Source organism: Bos grunniens, chromosome 12, assembly GCF_055505025.1.
Source record: "Bos grunniens cultivar Pamir isolate PY7600 chromosome 12, Bosgru_T2T1.0, whole genome shotgun sequence".
NCBI lineage: Eukaryota > Metazoa > Chordata > Mammalia > Artiodactyla > Bovidae > Bos > Bos grunniens.
Window position 1 is genome coordinate 77,340,349 of NC_141176.1, and position 26,565 is coordinate 77,366,913.

General features: G+C 43.1%; 1 protein-coding gene across 1 annotated transcript in view; it reads right to left on the bottom strand.

Annotated features, from left to right (window-relative positions):
- LOC147361939 (ATP-binding cassette sub-family C member 4-like) overlaps positions 1–26,565 on the bottom strand; it is a 185,959-nt gene that overhangs the window by 90,459 nt on the left and 68,935 nt on the right. The window contains 9 exon segments of the mRNA XM_086330259.1: positions 189–283; positions 682–719; positions 1,520–1,660; positions 3,014–3,181; positions 5,443–5,539; positions 12,592–12,678; positions 12,892–12,986; positions 22,876–23,067; positions 24,531–24,620. Of these exon segments, the coding sequence (XP_086186385.1) occupies positions 189–283; positions 682–719; positions 1,520–1,660; positions 3,014–3,181; positions 5,443–5,539; positions 12,592–12,678; positions 12,892–12,986; positions 22,876–23,067; positions 24,531–24,620 (1,003 nt within the window).

Sequence of the window (26,565 nt, forward strand, 5' to 3'; positions counted from 1 at the left end):
ATCTTCAATCAACTTTTTCCTTCTGGATTTTAAAAGTAATTGTTCAGGTTAATTCACAGAGCAAATGCAACTCAAACTTTTCAATCTGTTGAGATATTACTAAATTAGGCCTGGAAGCCCTAAGTGCTCAGAGGCTCCTTGTAAGCACCTCAGACTCTCATATAATAGACAAGAGGATTCAACTTTACCTGAATAGACGTCTAAGTACCAGTTCAGACTGAGCATCACAATTATCTCTTCTTTTCCATATACCCCAAAATACAGGGCATTTTGTAAATTCGCCCTATGGAACAGGGAAGAAAAAATACCATGCATTAGATAGACTGTATTCAAATGTCAAAAAAAAAAAATCACAAAACTCAATTTGGGAGATGCATTTTATGGTAGAAAAATGGTTTCCAGTTCACAGGGCTCTCTGTCCATCTACCTTAGAAAGATTCAATTTTAATCACAACCTTCAGTTCTCAAAATCATCTATGAGCAAGCTGCTGAGGGTCAGACATGGGAGAGACCATGGGAGGGTCATATGCCACCAATAGGAAATTAAATTTTTTTTCAGAGAAACTATGTGAGGGTCAGAAGAGGAGGCTGAACTAGTCCCATCTCTCCCCATGACTCTGGTGGAAAGTGAGGCTTCATGTAGACTTCACAGCACTTTTGGTCAGACCAGGAATCACTCACCAGTCTGCAAGCCACCAATCCTGCAGGACGTAGGCAACCTGGAGCAGGAAACAACAGTCACTCACACACTGACATCACTGAGCCTCACACCGTGCTCACTAGGTTGGGAGATGGAAAGGCTCCAGAACATGGAGACTGTCATTCCAGCTCAGGTCTGCACCAAGCCCCACACCCCAGATGACCACAGGTCAGGGGAGAGCATGCTACATTTTAAACTCTTTAAAAGACACTCTTTTTTCCCTGGAAGCTCTCTGTCATGTACATACAACACCAATAAGCTTCATTTATTTTGCTTCCCACAGATAACTTATTTCAAAGCAAACCCAAGTGAATTGCAAAATGCACCAATCATAGGGCAAATGTTGGGATTTTTCCAAGAAAAAAAGCTTGACAGGTACTGTGATGGTCAGCTGTCTGTGTCAGGTTGGGCAGGCCAGTCTCCAGTGATTCAACCAAATACCCATCTAGATGTTGCCATGCAGGTGTTCTGTGGATGTGGCTCATATCCAACATCAGAACTGAAGTAGAGGAGATCACCCTCAACACTGTGGTGGCCTAATCCAGTTAGTCAAAGGCCTGAAGAGCAAAACCTGAGGTTTCCTGGAGGAAGAAGAAATTCTACCTCAAGACAGCAGGATCAGCTCCTGCCCAAGGTTCCAGTTCTCAGGCTTGCCTTGCTGTTTCCACATTCACCCAGCTAGGCCCACAGTCTTATGGGCCTAGTCTTTGAGATAAATCTCTTAATACACATATTAAAAATATTTATAAAATACATATAGCATAAATATTAGGTAAATATCAAGCTGAGGGCACAAACCAAAGTACATGTCCCATTTACCTGAGCTGCGATGTTTACTAGAATAAGGAAGATGATGATAAACCAGTGAGTGCCAGATGTGAAGTAATCGTTGTAGGTCTTAAAACCAACTTTTCCCTCCATATGGTCTTCTAGAGGTAGTATGACCTTTATATTCTCAGTCTGGGGGTGGAAAAATGGCAGTGAGAGACAAAATTTTAAATAAGGAATACCCAAAGTTCAACAATACCCTCTACCACAAAGCTGTGGGGAAACAGATACATCTCATACACTGGGAGGAGTGCATGATCTATTTCCTATGGAGGGAAGTGTGGGAATATCTGGCCAAACCATGTGTGCATTTACCCTTGGACCCAGCCACCCCGCTCCTAAGAATCTGTTAGAGAGTAAGAAAGCACCATTTGTACAAGGTTATTCACTGTTGGGTGGCTTTGCTTAAAGTCAATCATGACTCTAAGCACACTAACAATATACCTGATTCAAGTACAAATGCAGAAGCTTGTTCCAAACTAATACACAAAATGATATGAAGCTTATGTATCTTTCTAGATAATTTGTGTCACTCAATCATAGAAATATGAAACATAAAGCATACTTGTGGCTCAAAATACTACCTAATACAGTAAACTGAGGTCACAGAGTGAGTTGGAGTAAAATGAGTTTGGATAGCAAGAGACAAGCATATAATCTGAATCTATTTGATTCCTAAATTTCAGAGAGTGATTCCTGAGTTTAGAAACTGAAGGACTAACCTGAACGCTTATCAGAATCATCTGCACTCCTGGATCTGGATAATGAAGGTTTGGATATTGCGGAATACCTGTGTATGTTTTTAAGGAAGATCTAGTGCATTTCTGCATTTCTGTCTGGAGGACTTAGGGTGCATTATAGAGTTACAGGAGCCAAGGGTGACCTCAGCTCTGTGCTGGCCACTGGGATTCAAGGTGGATAAGAGGCGGTTCTCAGTCTTAAAGGATAAGAAAGGAAAATGGGCACTAACTCCAAAGTGTCTTTTGTGTGTCAGGTCCTTTGCACAGGCTACCTCTGATACATCACAAACCATCTGACACCAAGGCAAAATGCAGTGCCAGAACATTCCAGCATATAGGAAAAGTAGCTGATTTAATGTGGCAACATCAGGACTCAGTCTAAGGGGGTATTCACATTAAGCCTCTGGATGCATAAAGGAAGCTGGGGGCCACCACAGTGAGTAGGATGTGACTATGGTAAATGAAAGAGTTCACGTACCATGGTGAGTCACATACACCCAGGAAGTCATAGCAGTGCACCCACTACTGATCTCCATAAGATCCTCCATTCTACACCCAAAGGAGAATCACAAGCAGGCTTGCTCCCTTTATGCTCTTCTAACTCTACCAATTCCATGGAACAGGGCCTTGGAATCTTAGGATCTACTTTAGGACAAATGAAGATGTCACCAGTGGAACAGACTGAAGCTCCACGAGTCTACCAAGAGCAGACATACAGCAGCGTGTTGCAGGATGAGAAACTCACATCTTGGAGCTCTGGAGCAGCACCTTCCATCAAGGGTCTGGACTGACTCTTCAGGGTAGAAGATTCCACATCTGGAGATGGTTCTTCCTCATTCCTCTTTAAAAGGAAACCAAAATCTACCCCAGATTTCAGGAGCCTAATGTAAGTCCCATGTTGTACTATTTTTCCCTAAAATAAAGAATTTGAGAGGGATATATTTGTGTTAGATAATAGTAATATAATCTGAACACTAATAAACTAAAGTTAACTGGTCATAAATTATGATTTTCCTAAGAAAATGCTCCTCGGGTCTGACATTGTGGTTGACAAGTCTAATGCAGTTCAATTCTACACAGAACGGAACATTTTATTCTCTGCTAAACCCTATGTTAGGTTCTGAGGGATATGAAAGAAATGTGTGATGATGTGTTAAGAACGGAGGCCACTGACATAACTACCACGGGCACTTAGGAAGCAAGAAGTACAGAGGTTGGTGGGAGGATCAGCACAGTCTTTTTAGACAACACTGGAATTGAGAGACGCCTCATGTGAGAAGCAGAATTTTTAGAAAATTAATTGGGGAAGATATTCCAGGTGAGAAAAATATTGACACAAAGTGGACAAAGCACAACTACATAGGTAACAGTCATTCGTCAAAACTTCACTGACCACTGTCATTTTCATAGTTTCATGCACTCAGCTGGGACAGGACATGTAGGAACTAGCCCTGGACAGAGAACCCAGGAGCTGCATCTTCACAGTATTTTATAGCTTCCCCACAAATGCAGGAAGTTCCCAACTGAAAATTCAATATTCTACCTGTTGAAGCAACTAAACAAGGAGGCCATGAGATTGGGGTGGTGCTAATCCCTTGGCAGCCAGCAAACCAAAATCTAAGCCACAATCAGTGCACCCAGATCTAAGGAAAAAACTTAGGAACAACTAACCACAAGCAGCCAACGAGGCTTCCCCAAATCAGGCCTCTGTTTAAGCTACAGCTAATCTAATCATTTTCTTTGAACACATGAGACACATCCTTGCACAGTTTCCCTCCCTTACAAAGTTATATAAAATAATGCAGATATTTTCACAATTTTCTCACCCCATGACTCAGCTGATTTAGTCAGTGGCAAACAAAATATTATAAAAAATCCTAAAGTGAAGAACTCATAAAATGAGAGCAGCTCTGGTTAAGACAAGTCAGGTGGAAGAAGATGACTCAGGACCCTCGCTGGACCCCTTCTCACCCTATCCCCTGAGGTGTCCCCTTGGAGAAACTCAGTGAAGACTTTGAGTACCATCTGACAATGCAGAACAAGAAAATTACTCAGGATACATTGTATTATTTCACTTGGGAGGCAAAATTCATGCACCTTTTAAATGAAATTACCACTTTCCACTTCACATCTGTAAGACGCACAAGGAAATGGCTTGTGGGTACAAAGGTTTCTACTGTACTCTGCAAGCAAGTACTGACAATTTCAAGAGGACAGCCATCCTCTCCCTTCTGCGAATAGGACCAGATAAATAGTAAGGAATCTTTTAAATCCCACATCAGACCACATCACCCCTCTGCTCTGGACTGTCTAAGACTTCCATTCCACTTCCACGCACTGCCCAGTGCTCAGAGACCAGCTCCCTCCACATCCCCCTGCTCACTATCCCCAGACATACTGGTCTTCCTGTTATTTCTCCAACCTGCCAGGTCAGCTCCTTCCTTAGGACCCCCTGCTTCAGACCCACCTACCCCAGGTGATTGCATGGCCTCCACCTTCATGTCACTCAGGCCACATGAGGCACCAGCTCTTTAAGCAGGCAGCCAGGATGTCAGCTCCACCCTTCTCTCTTTGTCGCATTTGTCCCCATAAGAACAGGAGCCCCATAAAGGAGAGCATTATTGTCCTGCTGCACAGGCTCCGACACATATCAGGCACAGAAAGAGACAGTGAGATCAGCAACTGGGGACACCAGCAGAGTGGGCGTCTCTGACCCGGGTGCTCAGATACCCAGCCTCGCTTCTGGTGTTAATGGAAGATGCTCTTTAGCAAACTGCATATGACAATCACATGGATACAAACAAGTCTTAGCATCTCTAATTTCCAAATAATATACTTTGACTTAAATCGTGGAAGGGGAAAACAAAAAGTTCTGTATAAAATAGCATCATTATCCTTAACAAATTTCACAAGAACAGTGATGACTCAGTAACCCTGTGGTAGCACTTTTATACACTTTAGGGTTTATGTGGCTCAGAGTATAGTAGTGACATTTCTACAGGTCTTTGGATTCATTGTCAAAGGCATGAACACAAACCTTGAGAAGAAGAAGCTGTAAAACTGAGGGAGAAGAAGGTGTTTACCATGAACCCAAAGAGAGTGATCTGCTGAGAGGCCTGGCTTTCAGCACACCTGAGTGCTAGCAAGTTCCACAGGCATCTAGAAATTACTTACACCTTTCAATATCAGAATCCAACTTGCAGCTTTTAGGTACTGCCACTGATGCGTCACTAAGATTGTGATCTTCTCCCTCAAGGCTTGACAAATACACCTACAAATGTAAAATGTACAGTATACAAAAGCACATTAATGGGGCTGCTCCAAACTGGGAACATATTTTGTAAACATGAGACCAAGACAACACAGCAAAGATCTGTAGTTTAATTATCAAATCAATAATACAAATTGAATAAACATAAATCAATAAATCTGACTAGGTCCTCACAGTCATCAGCAGCAAGCTTTAAAGAATAGTTACACTAAAAAATTCTAAAAAGCAATCCCATGAAGAAGGCACTAACAGCTAAGGCTTTTTTGCCTGAAGCTCAGCTTAACCCATTTAAATGTTTCATAAAGAAAAACAACTAATACTGGAATTATAGAACTTGACTGAACTAAAACACTTTTATCTCTATGCAGGAATGGAAAAGAGGAATCTATGTCATATAAAAATGTGTACATTTATCTTAGGCAGTTTTCCAGATGATTATTCATGATTAATGATGTACATATTGCAACAAAAAATAGATTCTTGGTAACTTTAGCCAGACTGCATTTTCAAGATACTTCTTCCAAAATAGTACTAGATAGAAAATTAATGCCAGCGTGGCATCCATCAGTCTCTATAACATTCCCAGTTCCATCCAGGAAGCAAGTCTTTTTTCACTAGGACTGAACACCTTCCAAACATGAAAATGAAAGAACGCAATCCAAATCACAGCAGGAATCACCCAACAGCAGCTTTAATTTCTTTTCTACAATAAAAAAACTGCTGCTACATTTTAAATGCAGACCCCCAGGAAGTGGTGCCAGTCCTATCCAGGAAGTATTTTTTTTTTTTTTTTACTTGCACTGAAAACTTTCTGAATGTGAAAATGAAAGATGAGGGTCCAAACAATCCAAATCTTACTCTGATTTGATCACCCAAGGCTCAAAGGACACACAATTTCCTTAGCTAAGACCTCCTCAGAATTCAAACTTCAGTGTTTTTTTCTCTTTTTTTCATAGTAACCCCTCAGACTGCTCCTACATTTTAAAGGCAGACCCCTATGGACTCAGCCCCAGTGTCACCCCAGAGGGTCTACAGCCTCTCCAGGGAAGCGAGTGAGTGGGTCCAGGGCCCCAGTGACCACGGGCAGGGCCCCAGGCAGCTACTCTGGGAGCCCAAGCCCCTCGTAGAGCAAATCTCAGGGACCTGGGCCAGAGCTCAGCCTGTGAGTGAGTCAGATGGAGAGTCTGGAGGCAGCAGACTGCAGCTCAGTCCCTCTCACAAGCCTGATGACATCAGACAAGAGACTAAACTTCAGACACTTTTTAGGGGACTTCCCAAGTGATACTTCCAGTGGTTGGGAATCCACATGCAAGTGCAGGGGACACAGGTTAGATCCCTGGCAGCCTGGTAGGGGGACTAAGATTCCACATGCCTCAGAGTGCCTGAGCCTGTGCATCACAGCTAAAGAGGCTGTGTGTCACCAACGGAAGATCCCACATGAAGCAAGAAGCTCCTGTGTGCTGCAACTAGGACCCGATGCAGTCAAATAAATAAATAAAAATTAATTAATTAAATATAATACTATTTCTCCAAACCACTCTACTTTCCAAGTTTTTAGAGTAAAGATTTCCAAGCCATGCCATAAAAATGATTGATTCAACAGTCAGTTGTTTAATTGTTATTCCTATGTAAGGACTGGGTTAATCTTATAATAACCATATGAAAGTGAAGTCCTTCAGTCATGTCTGACTCTCTGCGATCCCATAGACTCTAGCCTACCAGGATCCTCCGTCAATGGGATTTTCCAGGCAAGAGTACTGGAGTGGGTTGCCAATTCCTTCTCCAGGGGATCTTCCTGACCCAGGGATTGAACCTGGGTCTCCCACATTGTAGGCGGACACTTTACTGCCTGAGCCACCAGGGAAGTCTAGAAGAATGGAAGTGCACCAGTCTGGCAGTACACCAGGAAGTATAATGCCATGTATAATTCTATAATGGGCTGCGTTAAGAGTGGACACATCCAATGGTACAGGGATGTGTACCAAATAAAACAAAGAAGACAGAGTCCCCACCTTCATTCATCCAGTCAGCAGAGGTTTGTGAGCCAGGCACTGTCCGACATGCCAAGGATACACCCACTGGTCAAGACAGGAGACAACACTACCCACTGGTCAAGACAGGAGACAACACTATATACCATGTAAATGAGGACACACAGAACGAGTATAGAAAATGCCCTTTCAGGCCATGGAATGCGCTGTGAAGGAAAAGAAAGGGGGGCTGCTGTCTTAGATGTGGAGGCACAGGAGCCCTGAGACTCTCTGGGGAAACATCCCTGGAAGAAGACACAGCAGGTGCAGGGGTCCTAGGACTGAAAAAGCTGGGCTGAGGCACCTCCCTGCATTCACAGCTTATGGGGGTTTGGAGGGATACTCATAAATGGTCAAGTGCAGCCCTCTGTGGGCTGTGGGAAGACAGGGGGCACAGGTACCCACTGGAGGAGCAGGGAGAATGGCAGGGCCTATTTTTCACCTTCTTTCTGTGCCCTGGCACACTGTTCCCTAGCTTGGGGACAGAGGGACCAGAATATACAGACAGACAGGGGTAAGAAAAAAGTGAAAATCAAAGTGTCAGTTGCTGAGTCTTGTCTGATCTTTGTGACCCCATGGACTGTAGCCCGACAGGCTCCTCTGTCCATGGGGTTCTCCAGGCAAGAATATTGGAGTGGGTTGCCATTCCCTTCTCCAGGAAGGGGTGAGAAAGGGCTCCCACAAATCCAGCACAGCTGGAAAGGCTGGTGGGAGCAGGCAGCAAAGGTTCTCTGTTTGAGGACCTGGAGCTGCATCCTAAACATGGGTGGCAGGGGGTTCTGTGAAGGGCTGGAGCAGGAGGGTGAGCTGTGTAGACAGCAGCGTGGGAGTCTGATCAGGACAGACCCAAAGACCTGATGACACAGCATGCAGGGGTCTGGTGATATGGGGCTGAAACATGTTAAAATCCAAGATAGACACAGGTAACACTGCATCCGTTCCCTTAAGGCCGCTAGCCTTCTGTAGGTGATGCTGCTGCTGCTGCTGCTGCTAAGTCGCTTCAGTCATGTCCGACTCTGTGCAACCCCGTAGACAGCAGCCCACCAGGCTCCCCTGTCCCTGGGATTCTCCAGGCAAGAACACTGGAGTGGGTTGCCATTTCCTTCTCTAATGCATGAAAGTGAAAAGTTAAAGTGAAGTCGCTCAGTCGTGTCCGACTCTAGAGACCCCATGGACTGCAGCCCACCAGGCTCCTCCGTCTATGGGATTTTCAAGGCAAAAGTACTGGAGTGGAGTGCCATTGCCTTCTCCTCTGCAGGTGACAGAACCCACATAATGTCTGCAACATATAGATGTAAATTCACAGAACCTTAATAAACTTGGATGTATATTCACAACTGAAGGAAACTGTTAACAGCAAGTAGAGTGTGTCATTCACTTGTAATATAAAACAATCCCCATTTCTAATACAAAATACTCCCTGGCGAGCTGCAGTTCATGGGGTAACAAAGAATTGGACATGCCTGAGCCACTGAACAATAACCCTATTACGAAGCTTCGACATGCCCACCATCACTCATAGCATATTATTCCATCCAAATTTCTAACTAGAGAACATTCTCCCCTTGCTGCTGAGTGATTTCATAAACTGCCTTCGTGCTTTCTGCTTTAAGTTTCCCTAGAGAATGTGGCTGTGATTACCAAGCAACAATCTAAACAAGCTTGCTTCCATCAAGTGTACATTTCAAGTCATTAAAGCCAAAATGTTTAAGAAAACTTTACAAATACTTCCTGTGTTTGAATAAGAACTTGGGAGAACTACTGTGATCAGCACACCGTTCTCAGTAATCAGAATACCTCCCTCTCCCCTCCCCATGACACAGATGCGATGGCCAGCAGAAACTGTTCAGGAAATGATGGAGAACTTGTGCAGCCTCACATAAGATGGGGAGGCAGACATTTGTAGGTTCAGGTCAGGATTCTGGGAAGAGGGAGCCTAAGCTACTCATGATGCCAGGAGGGTGGGGGTGGGGAATCCCTGTCACAGCACTAGCCCCAGTCACTGAACTCATGACAAGTCACAAGGCACTTCTCTAAGGGAAAATTCATCCAGTCAGGATAAAAAGAGCGTGGGAAAGGGGGGCCAGATTAGAGAACTGGAGGCCATGCCATGTGTCAGCTCCTCTGCTACCTCAGATTCTGAAAGATGTGATTCTACTATGCAGGCTTTTTTTTTTTTTAATTGTGGTAAAATATATTGTTGATGTTGTTCAGCCCCTAAGTTATGTCTGACTCTTTGTGACCCCATGGACTGTAGCCCACCCGACTCCTCTGTTTCTGGGATTCTCCAAGCAAGAATACTTGAGTGAGCTGCCATTTCCTTCACCAGGGGGTCTTTCCAACCCAGGAATCCAACCTGCATCTCCTGCTTGGCAGGTGGATTCTTTATCACTGAGCTACCAGGGAAACCCTGTGGTAAAATAAACCTAACATGAAATTTACCATTTCTGCCATTTTAAGCATACAGTTGAGTGGCGTTAAGTACATTCACATTGTTGTGCAGCCATCACCAATATCCATCTCCACAACTCTTTCATCACCCCAACACTAAGCATGTTTTTCATACGGGCAGGTTCCATCAAAGTCTAACAACCTCTGCTTAGTGGATGTGGAATCCCAGCTCCTCGTGTCCAGAGGTCAGAGATCCTCACACATCCGCTGACTCTGCTGAAGTTTCTACTCTGTTATTCTGGACCTGCTGTAAATCAGTCATGTCACCTCAAAATTCACTTGTTGACATCTTAGCCATTACTGCCTTAGAATTTCATGACAGGGACTTTAAAGAAATAACTGTTACCCTTAACTACTCTGGGCCTAATTTAATCTGATGGGGGTGCTTAGATGAAGAGGAGACTAAGACATAAAGGCAGAGACACAGGCTTGCAAATCAATGAAGTTAGAACATACCCTGTCATCACCCACAAATATAAACTTAAAATGACTTAACGACTTAAAACATGACACCATAAAACTTCTAGAAGAGAACATAGGTAAAATATTCTCTTACATAAAGAATATCTATGTTTTCTTAGGTTAGTCTCCCAAGGCAATAGAAATACAAACAAAATAAACAAACGTGACCTAATCAAATGTACAAGCTTTTGCACAGCAAAGAAAACCATCAGAAAACAAAAAGACAACATACAGAATGGGAGAAAACATTTCCAAATGATGCAACAGACAAGGGGGTAATCTGCAAAATATACAAACATTTCATACAAATCAATAACAAAAACAAAACAAACAACCCAATTGAAAAATTAGCAGAAGAACTAAATAGACATTTCTCCAAAGAATGTGTGTGTGTGTGTGTGTATATATGTATGTATATATATATATATATGTATGTATGTATGTATATATACATATATATATATATATAGCCAATAGGCACATGAAAAGATGGTCAACATTATGAATTATTGGAGAAATGCAAATCAAAACTACAGTGACTACCACTTCATGCCAGTCAGAATGGCCATCATTAAAATAACAATGGCTAGAAAATATTCAAAGAAAATAAAGCTTTCCTACACTGTTGATCGGAATTTAAGTTGGTAGAGGCAGTATGGAAAATAGTTTGGAGGTTCCTCATCAAATTAAAAATAGAATTACCCTATAATCTAGCAATCTCAATCCTAGGCATATATCCAGACAAAACCACAAAAAGACACATGTACCCCTATGCTCATAGAAGCGCTATTCACAACACCCAAGACAAGGGAACAACCTAGATGTCAACTGACAGTTGAATGGATAAAGAAAGCAAGAACGAACGCCATTTTCAGAAACATGGTTGCACCTGGAGATTATCATACTAAGTGAAGTAAGTCAGAAAGGGAAAGACAAATATCATATGATATCATTAATATGTGGAATATAAAATATTGCAAAAATGAAACTATCTACAAAACAAAACCAGATTTATAGACCTAGAGAACAGACTCTGATGTAGAATAAATCATTCTTAAATTCTAGACTTTACTGTGTTTTCAAACCTACAGAGTAATAAGCATATACCAAGGGTCTTTCAAGTCAGTACTGAAACTTTGCTTCTCATAAGCCTTAAAAAAATGATGGAGGATTAACAGATAAAGAAGCTGTGGTACATATATACAATGGAATACTACTCAGCCATAAAAAGGAATGCATTCAAGTCAGTTCTAATGAGATGGACAAACCTAGAGCCTATTATACAGAGTGAATTAAGTCAGAAAGAGAAATTTAAATATTGTATACTGACACATATACATGGAATCTAAAAAAGTGGTACTGATGAATTTATGTTCAGGGTGGCAATGGAGAAACAGACATATAGAAAAGACGTAAGGACACGGGGGTGAGGGAAGGAGGGAAAGGGTGAGATGTATGGAGAGAGTAGAAATGGAAACTGATATTACCAAATGTAAAATAGATAGCCAATGGGAATTTGTTTTATGACTCAAGGAACTCAAACAGGGGCTCAGTGATGAAGGGTAAATAGGGTGGGAGGGAGATTTGGGAGGGAGGGGACATGGATGTAACTATGGCTGATTCTTGTTGATGTATGACAGAAAGCCACAAAATACTGTAAAGCAATTATCCTTCAATTAAAAATATAAATAAATAAAAGAAAAAAAAAAGATGGTGGAAAAGAACTGCCAGCCAAGTACAAGGTTACCAAGTCCTGTTCTCTGACTTAAAAACCGTGTATCATCTTTCTTATCCCTGGGGTCTGGATCCATCAACCGCAATTAGCAGGGGGAATCTGCCATTTATCCCTCACTCCCTGAAGCACAGACCCCACTGGTCTCCACACACTGGAACACCTTCTGTATTGTCCTTTTTTGACCTCAACATGATGCAAGATTTCTCTATGAGGGATCTTCTGTGGAGGGAAGGGAGGGAAGGGAGGGAAGGGAGAGGCACGAGGGCAGAGTGAGCTGAGTCTCCTAAAGCAAAAAGGCTTTCCTGAGCTCTCTTCCCTGATCTCTTTAGGGTTCCTAGAAAGCAGAGATGATAGAAACACAGGAGCAGACTCACTGTTCAAACAAGTGCCTGCTGACTTCTACGTCCACTGCACTGAATGGATCATCCAGGAGGTAGATGTCTGCATCCTGATACACAGCTCTAGAAAACATAGACAGATGTCAGGAGAGGACACTTCATACTGCCTGGGTTTCATCTCTGAATCATGATGGTGTCCAACAACTTCATGTTCAATCCAAGAGTCCATAGAAAGAACCAAGACCCTGCTTCACACAGGCCCACGCAGTGAGCCAGGTCTGCACGTTAGGATCCGTGGAGGAGGAGGGGCAGGATGGCAACTGAAACCCCATTTACCTGGCAAGGCTGACCCGGGCTTTCTGTCCTTCACTCAGTGGGGTTCCTCTGTCTCCTATCACAGTTTCATCTCCATCATCCAGAAGCTGTAAATCCTTTGTAGAGATAAAAAAGGGAAAGAGAATAAGATTTTAAATGTGTTTTCCTTCTCTCATAGCTCAGTTGGTTAAGAATCTGCCTACAATCAGGAGACCCCAGTTTGATTTCTGGGTTGAGAAGATCCCCTGGAGAAGGGATAGGCTACCCACTCCAGTATTCTTGGGCTTCTCTTGTGGCTCAATTGGTAAAGAATCCACCTGCAATGCAGGAGACCCCAGTTCGATTCCTGGGTTGAGAAGACCCTGGAGGAAGGGAAAGGCTACCCACTCCAGTATTCTGGCCTGGAGAATTCCATGGACTATATAGTCCATGGAGTCTCAAAGAGTCAGACATGAATGAGAAACTTTCACTTTCCTCTAATCCTATTTTTTTTTTTTTTTTTTAGCCAAACCATGTAGCTTGTGGGATCTTAGTTCTCTGACTAGAGACTGAACCCACAATCTCAGTCATGAAAGCATGGAGCCCTAACCACTGAACCACCAGGGAATTCCCATCCTCCTAATCCTTTAGTACCAGCTCTTCATACAAGTATTTGATGAAGGGCAATGGGAATGTTTCATAGTGACTAAACTATAGCCTTGAACAACAACAACAACAAAAAAACCTCTTTGGTTTCCCATTTGTTTTCATTCTATAGTTTTTCACAGCATTTATGCATTTGACTATTTTCACACTTACTTATTGAAGATCGACCTATACACCAGCATTATTCAGGGCATGATGAATTCAGCCAGAAAGAAACAAAGTCCTAGAGTTTCTTTCCATAGTGTGGGATGGATGATATAAGAAATTAACCTGAGTGTAAGTATTGCGGACAGAAAGGAAAAGCAAGCTGGCTAAGGGGGATGGAGAGTAAAGGAGGGAAGTGAGTCCACACTGGGGTGTGAGGGCTCTGCTCAGAGAGGGTGTGAGCAGATCTGTGGAGGAGGAGGGACTCAAGTAGACCTGGAGAGGCTGCTGCACACAGAGGGATGGGTGAGTACAGGGGCCACAGGGAGATGCCCAATGTGTTCAGGACAAGGAGGCAGGAGAGCAGAGTAAGAATGAGGGGAGTGAGGGCAGAGACAGAGCAGGAGGAGCCCTGGCATCACTCCCAGTAATCAGGGAAGGGGGAGAAGGGAGGACTGACTTGGCCTGAGGTTTTTTAAAGAATCACTTCTATGCTTTGTGGAAAACAGGCAGTTAGGAGGAATGGGTGAGGGTGACTACAATTGAGGAGGCAACTGGAATAATCCAGGGGATAGATGATGGTGGTCAGGACCAGAGTGGGAGCAGCAGGAATTGAGCGACAGGGTCACACTCCAGACACACTTGGAAGGTGGAGTCTGTAAGACCTGCTGATGGGATGGGAGTGGGCTGTAAGAGAAGAGGAGGACTGTGGTGTCTGAGACATGAGGAAGGGGAAGGACAGGGTCTCCATTTACTGAGTTGGGGAAGATGGTAGATGTTGGTTTAGGAGACTTCACTTGTAGACAAGGTATACCATGGTGATATCACAGTGCAGCTGGAAATGCAAGTGTGAAGGTCTGTACTAGAGACACAGGTATGAGAGCTAGTGGCCAGGGTGGTGAAGGCACAGGACTTGTTTTATCAGGGAATGAGTGTGTCTTAAATTTCCAATTTTGCTGAACATGATGTCAGCTTCCCACTTCCACAGAAGGAATAGGACCTGACTGGAGTCTTCACAGTGATACTTAAGACCAGTTATAGAGTGACAGACAAGAACTATACAAGCCCATCAGCAGATGAATGGATAAGAAAGCTGTGGTACATATACACAATGGAGTATTTATTACTCAGCCATTAAAAACAATACATTTGAATCAGTTCTAATGAGGTGGATGAAACTGGAACCTATTATACAGAGTGAAGTAAGCCAGAAAGGAAAACACCAATACAGTATACTAACGCATATATATGGAGTTTAGAAAGATGGTAACAATAACCCTGTGTATGAGACAGAAATAGAGACACTGATGTATAGATCAGTCTTATGGACTCTGTGGGAGAGGGAGAGGGTGGGGAGATTTGGGAGAATGGCATTGAAACATGTATAATATCATGTATGAAACAAGTCGCCAGTCCAGGTTCGATGCATGATACTGGATACTTGGGGCTGGTGCACTGGGATGACCCAGAGGTAGGGAATGGGGAGGGAGGAGGGAGGAGGGTTCAGGATGGGGACCATGGGTATACCTGTGGCAGATTCATTTCGATGTTTGGCAAAACTAATACAATATTGTAATGTTTAAAAATAAAATACAATTAAAAAAAAAAAGCAGGCTGGGCAAGAAAAACTAAAGGGAAACAGTGTATTCAAGGAACACAGAGCAAATCAGCTAAACTAAGTAGATGCTTGCCCATGGAAGCAGATAACATTCAAAGTTAAGAAGGATATGAAGCTTTGATTTGAGAATCAGGGAATCTATCATAAGTTTTATCTGAATACTATTTAAGAAATAAATAGAAAAATCTGTTTATTTTCCCCAGAGTACCTGGGGAAATTAAAAAAGATGACAAGAACATCCATAAAACCACAAAACAACAATCAAGTTTAAGTTACACGTTATTATATTAGAAATTTTAGACTGCCTGTAATTATCACTGGACAGATCCTGGCATAGACAAGCAGCACCCATTTCTTTGTCTCTACTTTAGCAAATTTGGGGAGGAATCAAGTGGCACACTGGGGTCTCCATGATAAACAAATTCTTTGATCTCCTAAGTCTCACTTTCCTCTTCTACAGAACGTGCTGTAGAAACAAGAGTCACTAAACTCAAAGATGCTGTGAGAATCTAAAGTGTAGGAAAACCCTCTATAAATGGAAAAAGGACAGGAATTGATAACTTGCTATTGGTGACTGATCACACTCCTAGTAAATAGAGAAACTGAGACTCAATCCCTGAGCCTGCTGACTCCTGGACCTTGGAGTTATCTCATCTGCCTGAATTGATATTCCCAATGTGATTACTTCATATCTCCCTATTTTATTACAGAAAAGTTTTCATCTCAATAAGCTTAAAGGTTTACTTCAATTAGATCTAGTTTAATACATCTAGTTATTAACATATGTAATACAAAAATTTTTGCTTTTTTTAACTATTTTTTTTCCTCCAAGATTAGGCAGATGTGAGCACAGGGAGAACTGTAAGGAGAAATCTTTATAATATTTATATGCATTTAAGTATGGATGAATGAAGAGAAAAAGGCTGTGTTAGTAACAGTTGCTACCATTAACTGAAACCCTGACTTGTTTGCATTGTACAGGCCTGGCCTGTAGCCTTTAGGGTAATCCCACCCCTCTACCATGTAATAAGAGAAGAGACTGAGACAAACACCTGGAGTTACTATCTGGGATTATTTTTCTCTGAAGGTCAAACCTTTTCTACTACACGTGCAGTCTCTGTATCTTCAGGCCAAGATAACTCTGCTGCCGCCGCTGCTGCTTAATTGCTTCTGTGTCTGACTTTCTGCGATCACATGGGCTGTAACCCGCCAGGTTCCTCTGTCCATGGAATTCTTCAGGCAAGAGTACTAAAGGAGGTTTTCATGCCCTCTTTCAGGGAATCTCCCCAACCCAGGGATCCTTTGTTGCAAGCAGATTACCACTGAGCCACCAAGGAAGCCCAAAATAACTGTAGACACCTCTACTATCTGTGACCATCTCATGTCCATCCACCAACACATGGATTCCAAAAGGAGATAAGCAGAGGCTCTCATAACTCATTAAATGGTTCCCAAGTGCTGCAAAGACCTTGCTAACCCCTTACTAATTGCTAATCAGTCATAGAGGACATTGCAGAGCAGCAACAAAACCTCTTGGAAAATCGCTGAATCAGTGTCCTCATTTTGCTGTGGAAACCTCAGTCAGGTAACAAGATGTGTTCAAAGTGAGAGCAGGAGTGACACAGCCGGGTCCGGGACTCCCCTCTCACTACTCCTCTGTCCTAGGCCACCTTCCTGCCAAGGAGAGAATGGGCACCAGGGGCCCCAACTCTCTGTCCTGACCATGCAAACAGGACAGCAGTCCATCTTTGTAAATATTTGTCTCATCACATACAGAAGAATCGCTGTGCAGCCCAGTCTTGCAGGGCCCCTTCTCACAGAATCTGCTGCATGGATGGTCCAGGGTGAGGGAAGCCTCAGAACACTGTCCACGGTACTGGTCCAGTCATGCCACGTGGCTGCAGCAGAGCATCGCCCCCCAGGGAGAACGACGGCCCCTGAGGAAAACACTGAATGGTAGCCACTGTCCCACAGCTGCTCTTCTCCAGAGATGCTCAAATGTGGGAGAGAAAGACAGGGCTGAGCTTCACCAGAAAGGCAAGGTCATGAGAGAAACACTCACACCTGGCCTGGGTCTTTGGAGTCTGATGTGGGCAGCAGGAGCTGGACATGATTAAGGTAAAGAGAAAACGCCTGAGATCTGTTTATTCCGCATCCCACCTTCCACCTTCATCCATCACCTGCTTTTTGAAAAGTTCTTTCTTTTAAACTTCCTCAAGCCAGCACAGCACCGAGGACAAGAATGGAGTCTAGAGTTGTGCAGAAACAGATCTGAACTTGAGCTCCAGATGTTAAGGACAGCTGTTTCATTCCCCAAGCTTCAGCTTTACCAACAAAAAATGAGGAATTTAACATCAAGGACACTTATAAAGAATAACTTACATACTTTCTTATGTGTGTATACACACACGTGTGAGAGAGAAAATGATTTGCATGTAGACTCTGAATGGGAGCTGCTGTTCTCACTGTTTACCTTTGCTTCCCCCCTTTCTTACACAGTATTTGTAGTGTAGCATTAGTCGCTCAGCTGTGTCTGACTCTTTTGACCCCTATGGACTATAGCGTGCCAGGCTCCTCTGTTCATGGAATTTTCCAGGCAAAAATACTGGAGTGGGTTCCACTCCCTTCTCCAGGGATCTTTTGGACCCAGGGATTGAACCTGGGTCTCCCACATTGCAGGCAGATCCTTTACCATCTTAGCCACCAGGGAAGTCCATGTATTTGCTCTTAAATTGTTTTTAAATTTTTGGTTGTGCCTTGTGGCATGTAGGATCTTAGCTTTTGACCAAAGATCGAACCTATGCCCCCTGCATTGGGAGCATGGAGTTTTAACCACTGGATTACCACGTTATAAACACCATTTAATAAAAATCCAGCTCATTCCTGCTACCTTGATACTGTAACCAGGAAGGGTTAATTTTGAACTCATACTGGATCTGCTTCTGTGATTTTAATCCTTATCTTGCTGCTTTTGTTACTGCAAGCATGCACAATGGCCTGCCTCAAGGACATAGCCTGACCCTGCCTACCTGTGAAGGGTTATAAGGCAGTGAAACTAACTTATCTCCCAGCATGAGGCTTGCTACTTTATAAGATATTCACAAGAATTAAATGATCTTTTTACTTTGTTTCCTCATGTCCAACCATCTCTGATTCACAGAAGAATGTGACATCCTGCCCCAGATGAGATGGCTATTTTGAGATGCTAATCTGCCATCTCAGGTATTTGTAAGGCCTCCTCAGAGAATCATTTTGCCTTTTTGCATTTCTTTTTCTTGGGATGGTCTTGATCACTACCTCCTGTACCATGTCATGAACCTTTGTTGATAGTTCTTCAGGCACTCTATCAGATCTAATCCCTTGAATCTATTTGTCACTTCCACTCTATAATCATAAGGGATTTGATTTATGTCATACCTGAATGGTCTAGTGGTTTTCCCTACTTTCTTCAATTTAAGTCTGAATTCGGCAATAAGGTGTTCATGATCTGAGCCACAGACAGCTCCCAGTCTTCTTTTTGCTGACTGTATAGAGCTTCTCCATCTTTGGCTGCAATGAATATAATCAGTCTGATTTTGGTGTTGACCATCTGGTGATATCCATGTGTAGAGTCTTCTTTTGTATTGTTGGAAGAGGGTGTTTGCTATTACCAGTGTATTCTCTTGGAAAAACTCTGTTAGCCTTTGCCCTGCTTCATTCTGTACTCCAAGGCTAAATTTGCTTGTTATTCCAGATGTCTCTTGTCTTCCTATTTTTGCATTCCCGTCCCTTGTAATGAAAAGGACATATTTTTGGGGTGTTAGTTCTAGAAGGTCTTGTAGGTCCTCACAGAACCATTCAACTTTAGCTTCTTCAGCATTACTGGTCAGGACATAGACTTGGATTACCATGATATACAATGGTTCACCTTGGAAACAGAGATCATTCTGTCATTTTTGAGGTTGCACCCAAGTACTGCATTTCAGACTCTCTTGTTGGCTATGATGGCTACTCCATTTCTTCTAAGGGATTCTTGCCCACAGTAGTAGATAAAATGGTCATCTGAGTTAAATTCACCCATGTCCAGCATTCCAGTCCATTTTAGTTCACTGATTCCTACAATGTCAATGTTCACCCTTGCCATCTCCTGTTTGACCCCTTCCAATTTGTCTTGATCCATGGACCTAACATTCCAAGTTCCCATGCAATATGGTTCTTTAAAGCATTGGACTTTACTTCTACCACCAGTCACATCTACAACTGGATTTTGTTTTTGCTTTGGCTCTCTCTCTTCATTCTTTCCAGAGTTATTTCTCCACTGATCTCCAGTAGCATACTGGGCACCTACTGACCTGGGGAGTTCATCTTTCAGTGTCCTATCTTTTTGCCTTTTCATACTGTTCATGCAGTTCTCAAGGCAAGAATACTGAAGTGCAAAATCATGTCTAGATCTTCATAAACTATAAATCAATTCATATTCCCTTCACCTCTGGCTTTAAGATAAGTTGGTTCTTTCCAAAACAGTCCTGTCTTGAGCTACTTGCTCTTATAATGGTCTCCACAAGCTTGTTTCTTCTCACATTCTCCCTCCCACTCTCCCCAATGCCTAGCATTAAAAAAAATAAAAATAAAAAGAATACTGAAGTGGCTTGCCATTCCCATCTCCCGTGGACCACGTTTTGTCAAATAATCAGACATAACTGAGTGGCTGAACTGATACTGATACTGAACCTGCCATCTTCTCTGTCAGTGGCTTCCTGAATAAAGTCCCTTCCTGGCCTCAACACCTCATCTCAGATTTGTTGGCCTACAGTGCAGCAAGCAGAGTGAGCTTGGATTCAGTTCAGTGGCTCAGTCATATCCAACTCTTTGAGACCCCATGGACTACAGCACGCCAGGCTTCACTGTCCATCACCATCTTCCAGAGCTTGCTCAAACTTACATCCATTAAGTCAGTGATGCCATCCAACCATCTCATCTTCAGTTATTTCTTTCTCTTCTTGCCTTCAATCTTTCCCAGTATCAGGGTCTTTTCCAATGAGTCAGTTCTTTGCATCAGATGGCCACAGTATTGGAACTTCAGCTTCAGCATCAGTCTTTCCAATGAATATTCAAGATTGATTTCCTTTAGGACTGGTTTGATCTCCTTGCAGTCCAAGGGGCTCTTAAGAGTCTTCTCCAACACCAAAGTTCAAAAGCATCAGTTCTTTGGCACTCAGTTTTCTTCATGGTCCAACTCTCACATCCATTCATGACTACTGGAAAAACCATAGCCTTTACTAGATGGACCTTTGTCAACAAAGTAATGTCTCTGCTTTCTAATATACTGTCTATGTTCATCATAGCTTTTCTTCCAAGGAGCAAGCATTTTTAATTTCATGGCTTCAGTCACAGTCTTCAGTGATTTTGGAGCCCAAGAAAACAAAGTGTGTCACTGTTTCCATTGTTTCCCCATCTATTTGCCATGAAGTGTTGGGATTGGATGCCATGATCTTAGTTTTTTGAGTGTTGAGTTTTAAGCCAGCTTTTTCACTCTCCTCTTTCACCTTCATCAAGAGGCTCTTCAGTTCCTCTTCACTTTCTGCCATAAGGGTGGTGTCATCCGCATATCTGAGGTTATTGATATTTCTCCCAGCAATCTTGATTCCAGCTTGTGCTTCATGATATTGTTACTGAGTACACAGTATGAAAAGAGTGAACTCAGTAACAATATCATTTCCACAAAAGAACAATCTCGCATTAACAACAAACCAGAAGAAAGAAACAAGAGCATTAAACAAGCAATTCTGTTTTGTTCACATCATCATAAAATGCTGCTCATCTGATACAATCTATGATGTTCAAGTTATTGTTCAGGCAAAATTACTATTGCTTCCCAAAGCAAGTTTGGAGCCTTCAACACTGCACCTTTGACAGTCTGTCCCAATCTTTTTCTACAGTACAAAAGAACACACTACACTGAACAGACCTGGGGAGAAGAAGCCCTTTAATGCTATCATTTAGATTTTTATAACCTAAGAGAGTAAAACAGTATTTACTAGTATTTACATTTTTCTTTCTTTTTTGCCAGATTATATTGTCTTATCAGGTAATTTCATTTTCACTATTCATTCACTGATTTCATCTAAATTTCAGAGTCTCACCTTGCCATTTTCTGTGAAATGCAGTCTTTTCTGAAAACAATCTCTCCCCCAGTGAAACAATGCAGTATTAAGAAGAAATGTTAAAGCATTCTCTTTTCTTTAAATAAAAATACCAGTCATTACCAAGTGCAGAGAAAAATCTAGAGACTGAAAGGGACTGAGGAAGTACCAACCAAGTGCAGGGTGCAGACCTCATGTGGAGTCTGATTCAAACCAATGGTAAAGGAGACTTCTCAGTGAGATGATTAGCAATATGTAAACTAGAAGGTTGATAATATTGAGGAATTTGGGTTATTCTTCAGATGAACTAATATGTATTTTCCAAAGGCTCTCCTATCTCTTAAAGAAAAACTAGTAAAATATCTGTGTGTTAGTCTCTCAGTGGTGTCTGACTCTTTGCAACCCAATGGACTGTAACCCACCAAGCAAGAACACTGGAGTGGGTAATCATTCCCTTAAAGAAGGCAATGGCACCCCACTCCAGTACTCTTGCCTGGAAAATCCCATGGATGGAGGAGCCTAGTAGGCTGCAGTCCATGGGGTCGCTAAGAGTCGGACACGACTGAGCGACTTCACTTTTCACTTTCATGCATTGGAGAAGGAAATGGCAACCCACTCCAGTGTTCTTGCCTGGAGAATCCCAGGGACAGTGGAGCCTGGTGGGCTGCCGTCTGTGGGGTCGCACAGAGTCAGACACGACGGAGGTGACTTAGCAGTAACAATCATTCCCTTCTCCAGGGGATCTTCCAAGCTCAGGAATCAAACCCACATCTCCTGAACTGCAAGCAGGGTCTTTATCGTCTGAGCCACTAGGGAAGCTGTGAAAGTGAAAGTCACTCTGTCATGTCCGATTCTTTGCAACCCCATGAACTATAGAGTCCGTGGAATTCTCCAGGCTAGAATACTGCAGTGGGTAGTCGTTCCCATTTCCAGGAGATCTTCCCAATCCAGGGATCGAACCAAGGTCTCCCACACTGCAGGCAGACTCTTTACCAGCTGAGCCGAATGCTTTACAGATGAACTAATCTGAGGTCTAGGATCTGCTCCAGAATAACCTGGGGTGGGAGTGGGGCTGGCAAATAGCAGGGGTGGAGATGCAGCAAGACTGGCCACCAGCTGCTCCTGCTTGAAGGTGGGGAGTGGGCACATGAGGGTTCATTACACTGCGCACTCTAATTTTAGAAATTTTTGTAATTGTCCACTACGAAAAAAAGTTAAAAGTGAATGAAACTTCACAAAGTGAAACAACCCCCTCCTCAACAAAGCATTCTGTGAGTGTCCTTATGACATCAGGATTGAAGGATTAGCATATATGCCTTCATACTCACTCAGAAGACCAGTGTAAATATTATAGAACACTGAACGATATTTCAAACTTTAAAAAATAAAAAGAACTTTCAACAAACTTTACTGATAGTTTAAACCAAGTCTGTCATTTGAAATTCTAGTACATGCTACTCAAAAGTCCTTACTCACCTCTCCCAAAGCACAAGCCTTTATTACTTCTTCATATCGGTCTTCTTCATATTTCTTCCCAAATAAAATGTTACTCCTCACAGTTCCTGAGAATACCCAAGGCTGCTGAGAAACATATGCAATCCTCCCGTGCACTCTGACCTGCCCCTGGCTCGGGGGCAGCTCCCCCAGCACAGCACGTAACAGTGATGACTGAAACAGACGGCAATACACACACATGAACAGGCAGCACTCAGGATGAAACACATCCCATAGCACAGCTGACCCCAGGCTGGTGCCTGATACACAACAGACCTCTTGCATTTAGAACAGGATAAAGTACAGCCCTGGAAGTTTGGACAAAAACAATTTAAAATAACTCTATTGATCAATGCAAATGAATGGTTGATAAGGAGTATTAATAAAATACTATAACAATCTCCTCTGCCCAAGAGGAGCCCCCAAATGAAGCGCTACACTCAGCAAAAACTAAAAATGTTTAATATCCTTCACTAGCAGAGCAGCCCAGCAGGATGTGTATTTCATGTATCTGATGTTTAGTGCAGTTGTTCCTGCATCCAGGTATCCTTCACTTGACAAACACTTATCCTTAAAAAGCTATGTGTGTTCTTGAAACATGTAAAATATCATGTAAGAAACGAGTTGCCAGTCCAGGTTCGATGCACGATACTGGATGCTTGGGGCTAGTGCACTGGGACGACCCAGAGGGATGGTATGGGGAGGGAAGAGGGAGGAGGGTTCAGGATGGGGAACACATGTATACCTGTGGCGGATTCATTTTCATATTTGGCAAAACTAATACAATTATGTAAAATTTAAAAATAAAAAAAATTTTTAAAAAAAAGAAAAAAAAAAAAAAAGCTATGTGTGAAGAATGTATCCAAAGATGATTACTTAAAAGAATTCTGAAATGAGTTGTGTCTAAAGAGCAAAAGTCCATCATAGAGGTAATCATCACATCCTTATGTACACATCCACATTTAGGTTTCTGTATTTCGTTGTTTCACAACATAGGACACTAAGTGCAAGTGCACGTCTTTCAAATCTCTTGTGACACACAGAAGTGACATATCTGTGTCTACACCATCAGAGCGCTCACCACACTGGGCTGAAATAAACTGCCTGTGTATCTGGCTCGCCCTGGAACCTGGTTGCTTCTGGAGAGTAGAGACGTCAGGATTTGGCTCACATCTGTGTCTTTAGCTCCAACACGTGGCTGAACATTAAATACACGTGCACTGAAAGGATCACATCAAGTTCCATGAGGAAATGCTCAGAGCTTCCTGGAAGAGGCTTCACCACCTCCAGTCTTCCTAGAAGGGCCACTGTGATGAAAATAAGTCCCCACTGCTTCCATCCAACCTGAACAGCTGTCACATCAATAATTTCATTCACTGAGAAGTCCAAATTCCTGACAATGGTTCCCAACTGTGCAATGTGAAGCACCAAGAAAGAAAACACAGTGTGTGCTTATCTAGATTTATTTGGCCATGAAACCTTCTTGCAAAACTAATATTCCATGGAACACAGATTGAGAAACACTGTTCTAGGTACACCCAATTCAAACTGTGTCACGCATAGTTCTGGGCTCAACTTTGAGACTTTAACAAGGGCAGTGGTATTGCATCAAGCTGATAAAAGGCATCACAACTTACCTTTCCTGCACCCACAGGACCAACCACAGCTAACAGTTCACCGGGTCTGGCAGTAAAGAAAAGGTCTTGTAGGGTTGGGGTTCCTGATTTCTGCAAATTAAAGTTTATAAAAATGTGCCCGTTTCAATAAAGTAACATACATTACTTCAGAAGGTAGAGAAAATTATGTAATAGTCACGGATATGCTAATGTGATCCACATTTTTTCTCCTTCCTATTTTAAGATACTAAGTCCTGGAGGCCTTTTCACCCAATCATACATATCTCTTTGGGGGTTAACAAGGCTCATTCTTTTACCAGATTTCCATAAGGACATAGCTCTAGACACCCACAAAATTTTAGTAGTAGAAATTACAAGGCACCTGCCTGAAATGCAAACTGAATAATGCATATAAGCTTATTAATATAATGCACTTAATAGAATATCCAGCTTGTGAGGCTTTTAATCATTTATAAGTTTTCATCATGACCCTTGGTTTTAACTGTCTCATTAATCTCCACAGTTCAATTCAGTTCAATCACTCAGTCATGTCCAACTCTTTGTGACCCCATGGACTGCAGCATGCAAGGCTTCCCTGTCCATCACCAACTCCCAGAGCTCACTCAAACTTATGTCCATGCAGTTGGTGACGCCATCCAACCAGCTCATCCTTTGTCATCCCCTTCTCCTTTTGCCTTCACTTTTTCCCAGCATCAGGGTCTTTTCCACTGAGTCAGTTCTTCACATCAGGTGGCCAAAGTGTTGGAGCTTCAGCTTCAGCATAAGTCCTTCCAATGAATGTTCAAGACTGATTTCCTGAAGATGGCGGAGGAATAGGATGGGGAGAACACTTTCTCCCCCACAAATTCATCAAAAGAACACTTAAACGCTGAGTAAATTCCACAAAACAACTTCTGAATGCCAGCAGAGGATATCAGGCACCCAGAAAAGCAGCCCATTGTCTTCAAAAGGAGGTAGGAAAAATATAAAACACACAAAAAAAGAGACAAAAGAGGTAGGGACGGAGCTCCATCCTGGGAAGGGAGTCTTAAAAAGAGAGAAGTTTCCAAACACCAGGAAACACTCTCACTGCCGAGTCTGTGGCAAGCCTTGGAAGCACAGAGGGCAACATAATAGGGAGGAAAAATAAGTAAATAATTAAAACCCACAGATTACAAGCCCAACGGTAACTCCCTGAGCAGAGAAGCAGCACAGACGCCTGCACCTGCCACTAGCAAGCAGGGGCTGGGCAGGGAGGCGCGGGCTGCATTGCTTAGAGTAAGGATCAGGTCTGAATGCCCCAAAGCTAATCAGAGCGAACTAATTTGGGCTAGCAAACCAGACTGTGGGATAGCTACCAGGCGAAAAGCCCTAAGACGCCATCAGGCCTGCGCACAGAACAAAGGGCTGAACAGAACTAGCTGGCTGCAGACCATCCCCCTCCAGTGACAGGCAGCCAGAGCAGGAAGGGGGCAATCGCAGCCCCAGAGAGACATTATCTACCTAACTACAAGCAGGCTTGTTTGCTAACTAAGACTTCTTGGGGTTCTGGACAGTCATCATCCGCCTGAGAAGGTGCGCTGGTTGTACATCCAGAAAACTAAGCGGGAGGGATGGAAAAGGTGATAAGTCGCAGTGACCACGCTCACCAAACACCTCATCACTCGAGCTGCTCAGAGCTGGGAAGGGCACAAAATGCAGGCCCAATGGAATCTGCACCTCTGAGGACTACCCGAGTGCCTGAACCTGAGCGGCTTAGACCTGGGAGGTGCATGCAGCCCAGGGCCGGCCTCAGACGGTTCCTGGCAGAGCAACCTAGAGCCTGAGCTATGTGGGCAGGAGGGTGCACGTGCCGGGAGTGGAGGCAGGCCCAGTGCGGCTGAGACACTGCGAGCACACGCCAGTGTTATTTGTCTACAACGTCCCTCCCTCCCCACAGCGCCACTGAACAAGTGAGCCTAAAAGAAAGTGTCCACCACCTCCCCCTATGTGTCAGGGCAGAAATCAGACACTGAAGAGACCAGCAAACAGAAGAAGCTAAAACCGAGGGAATCGC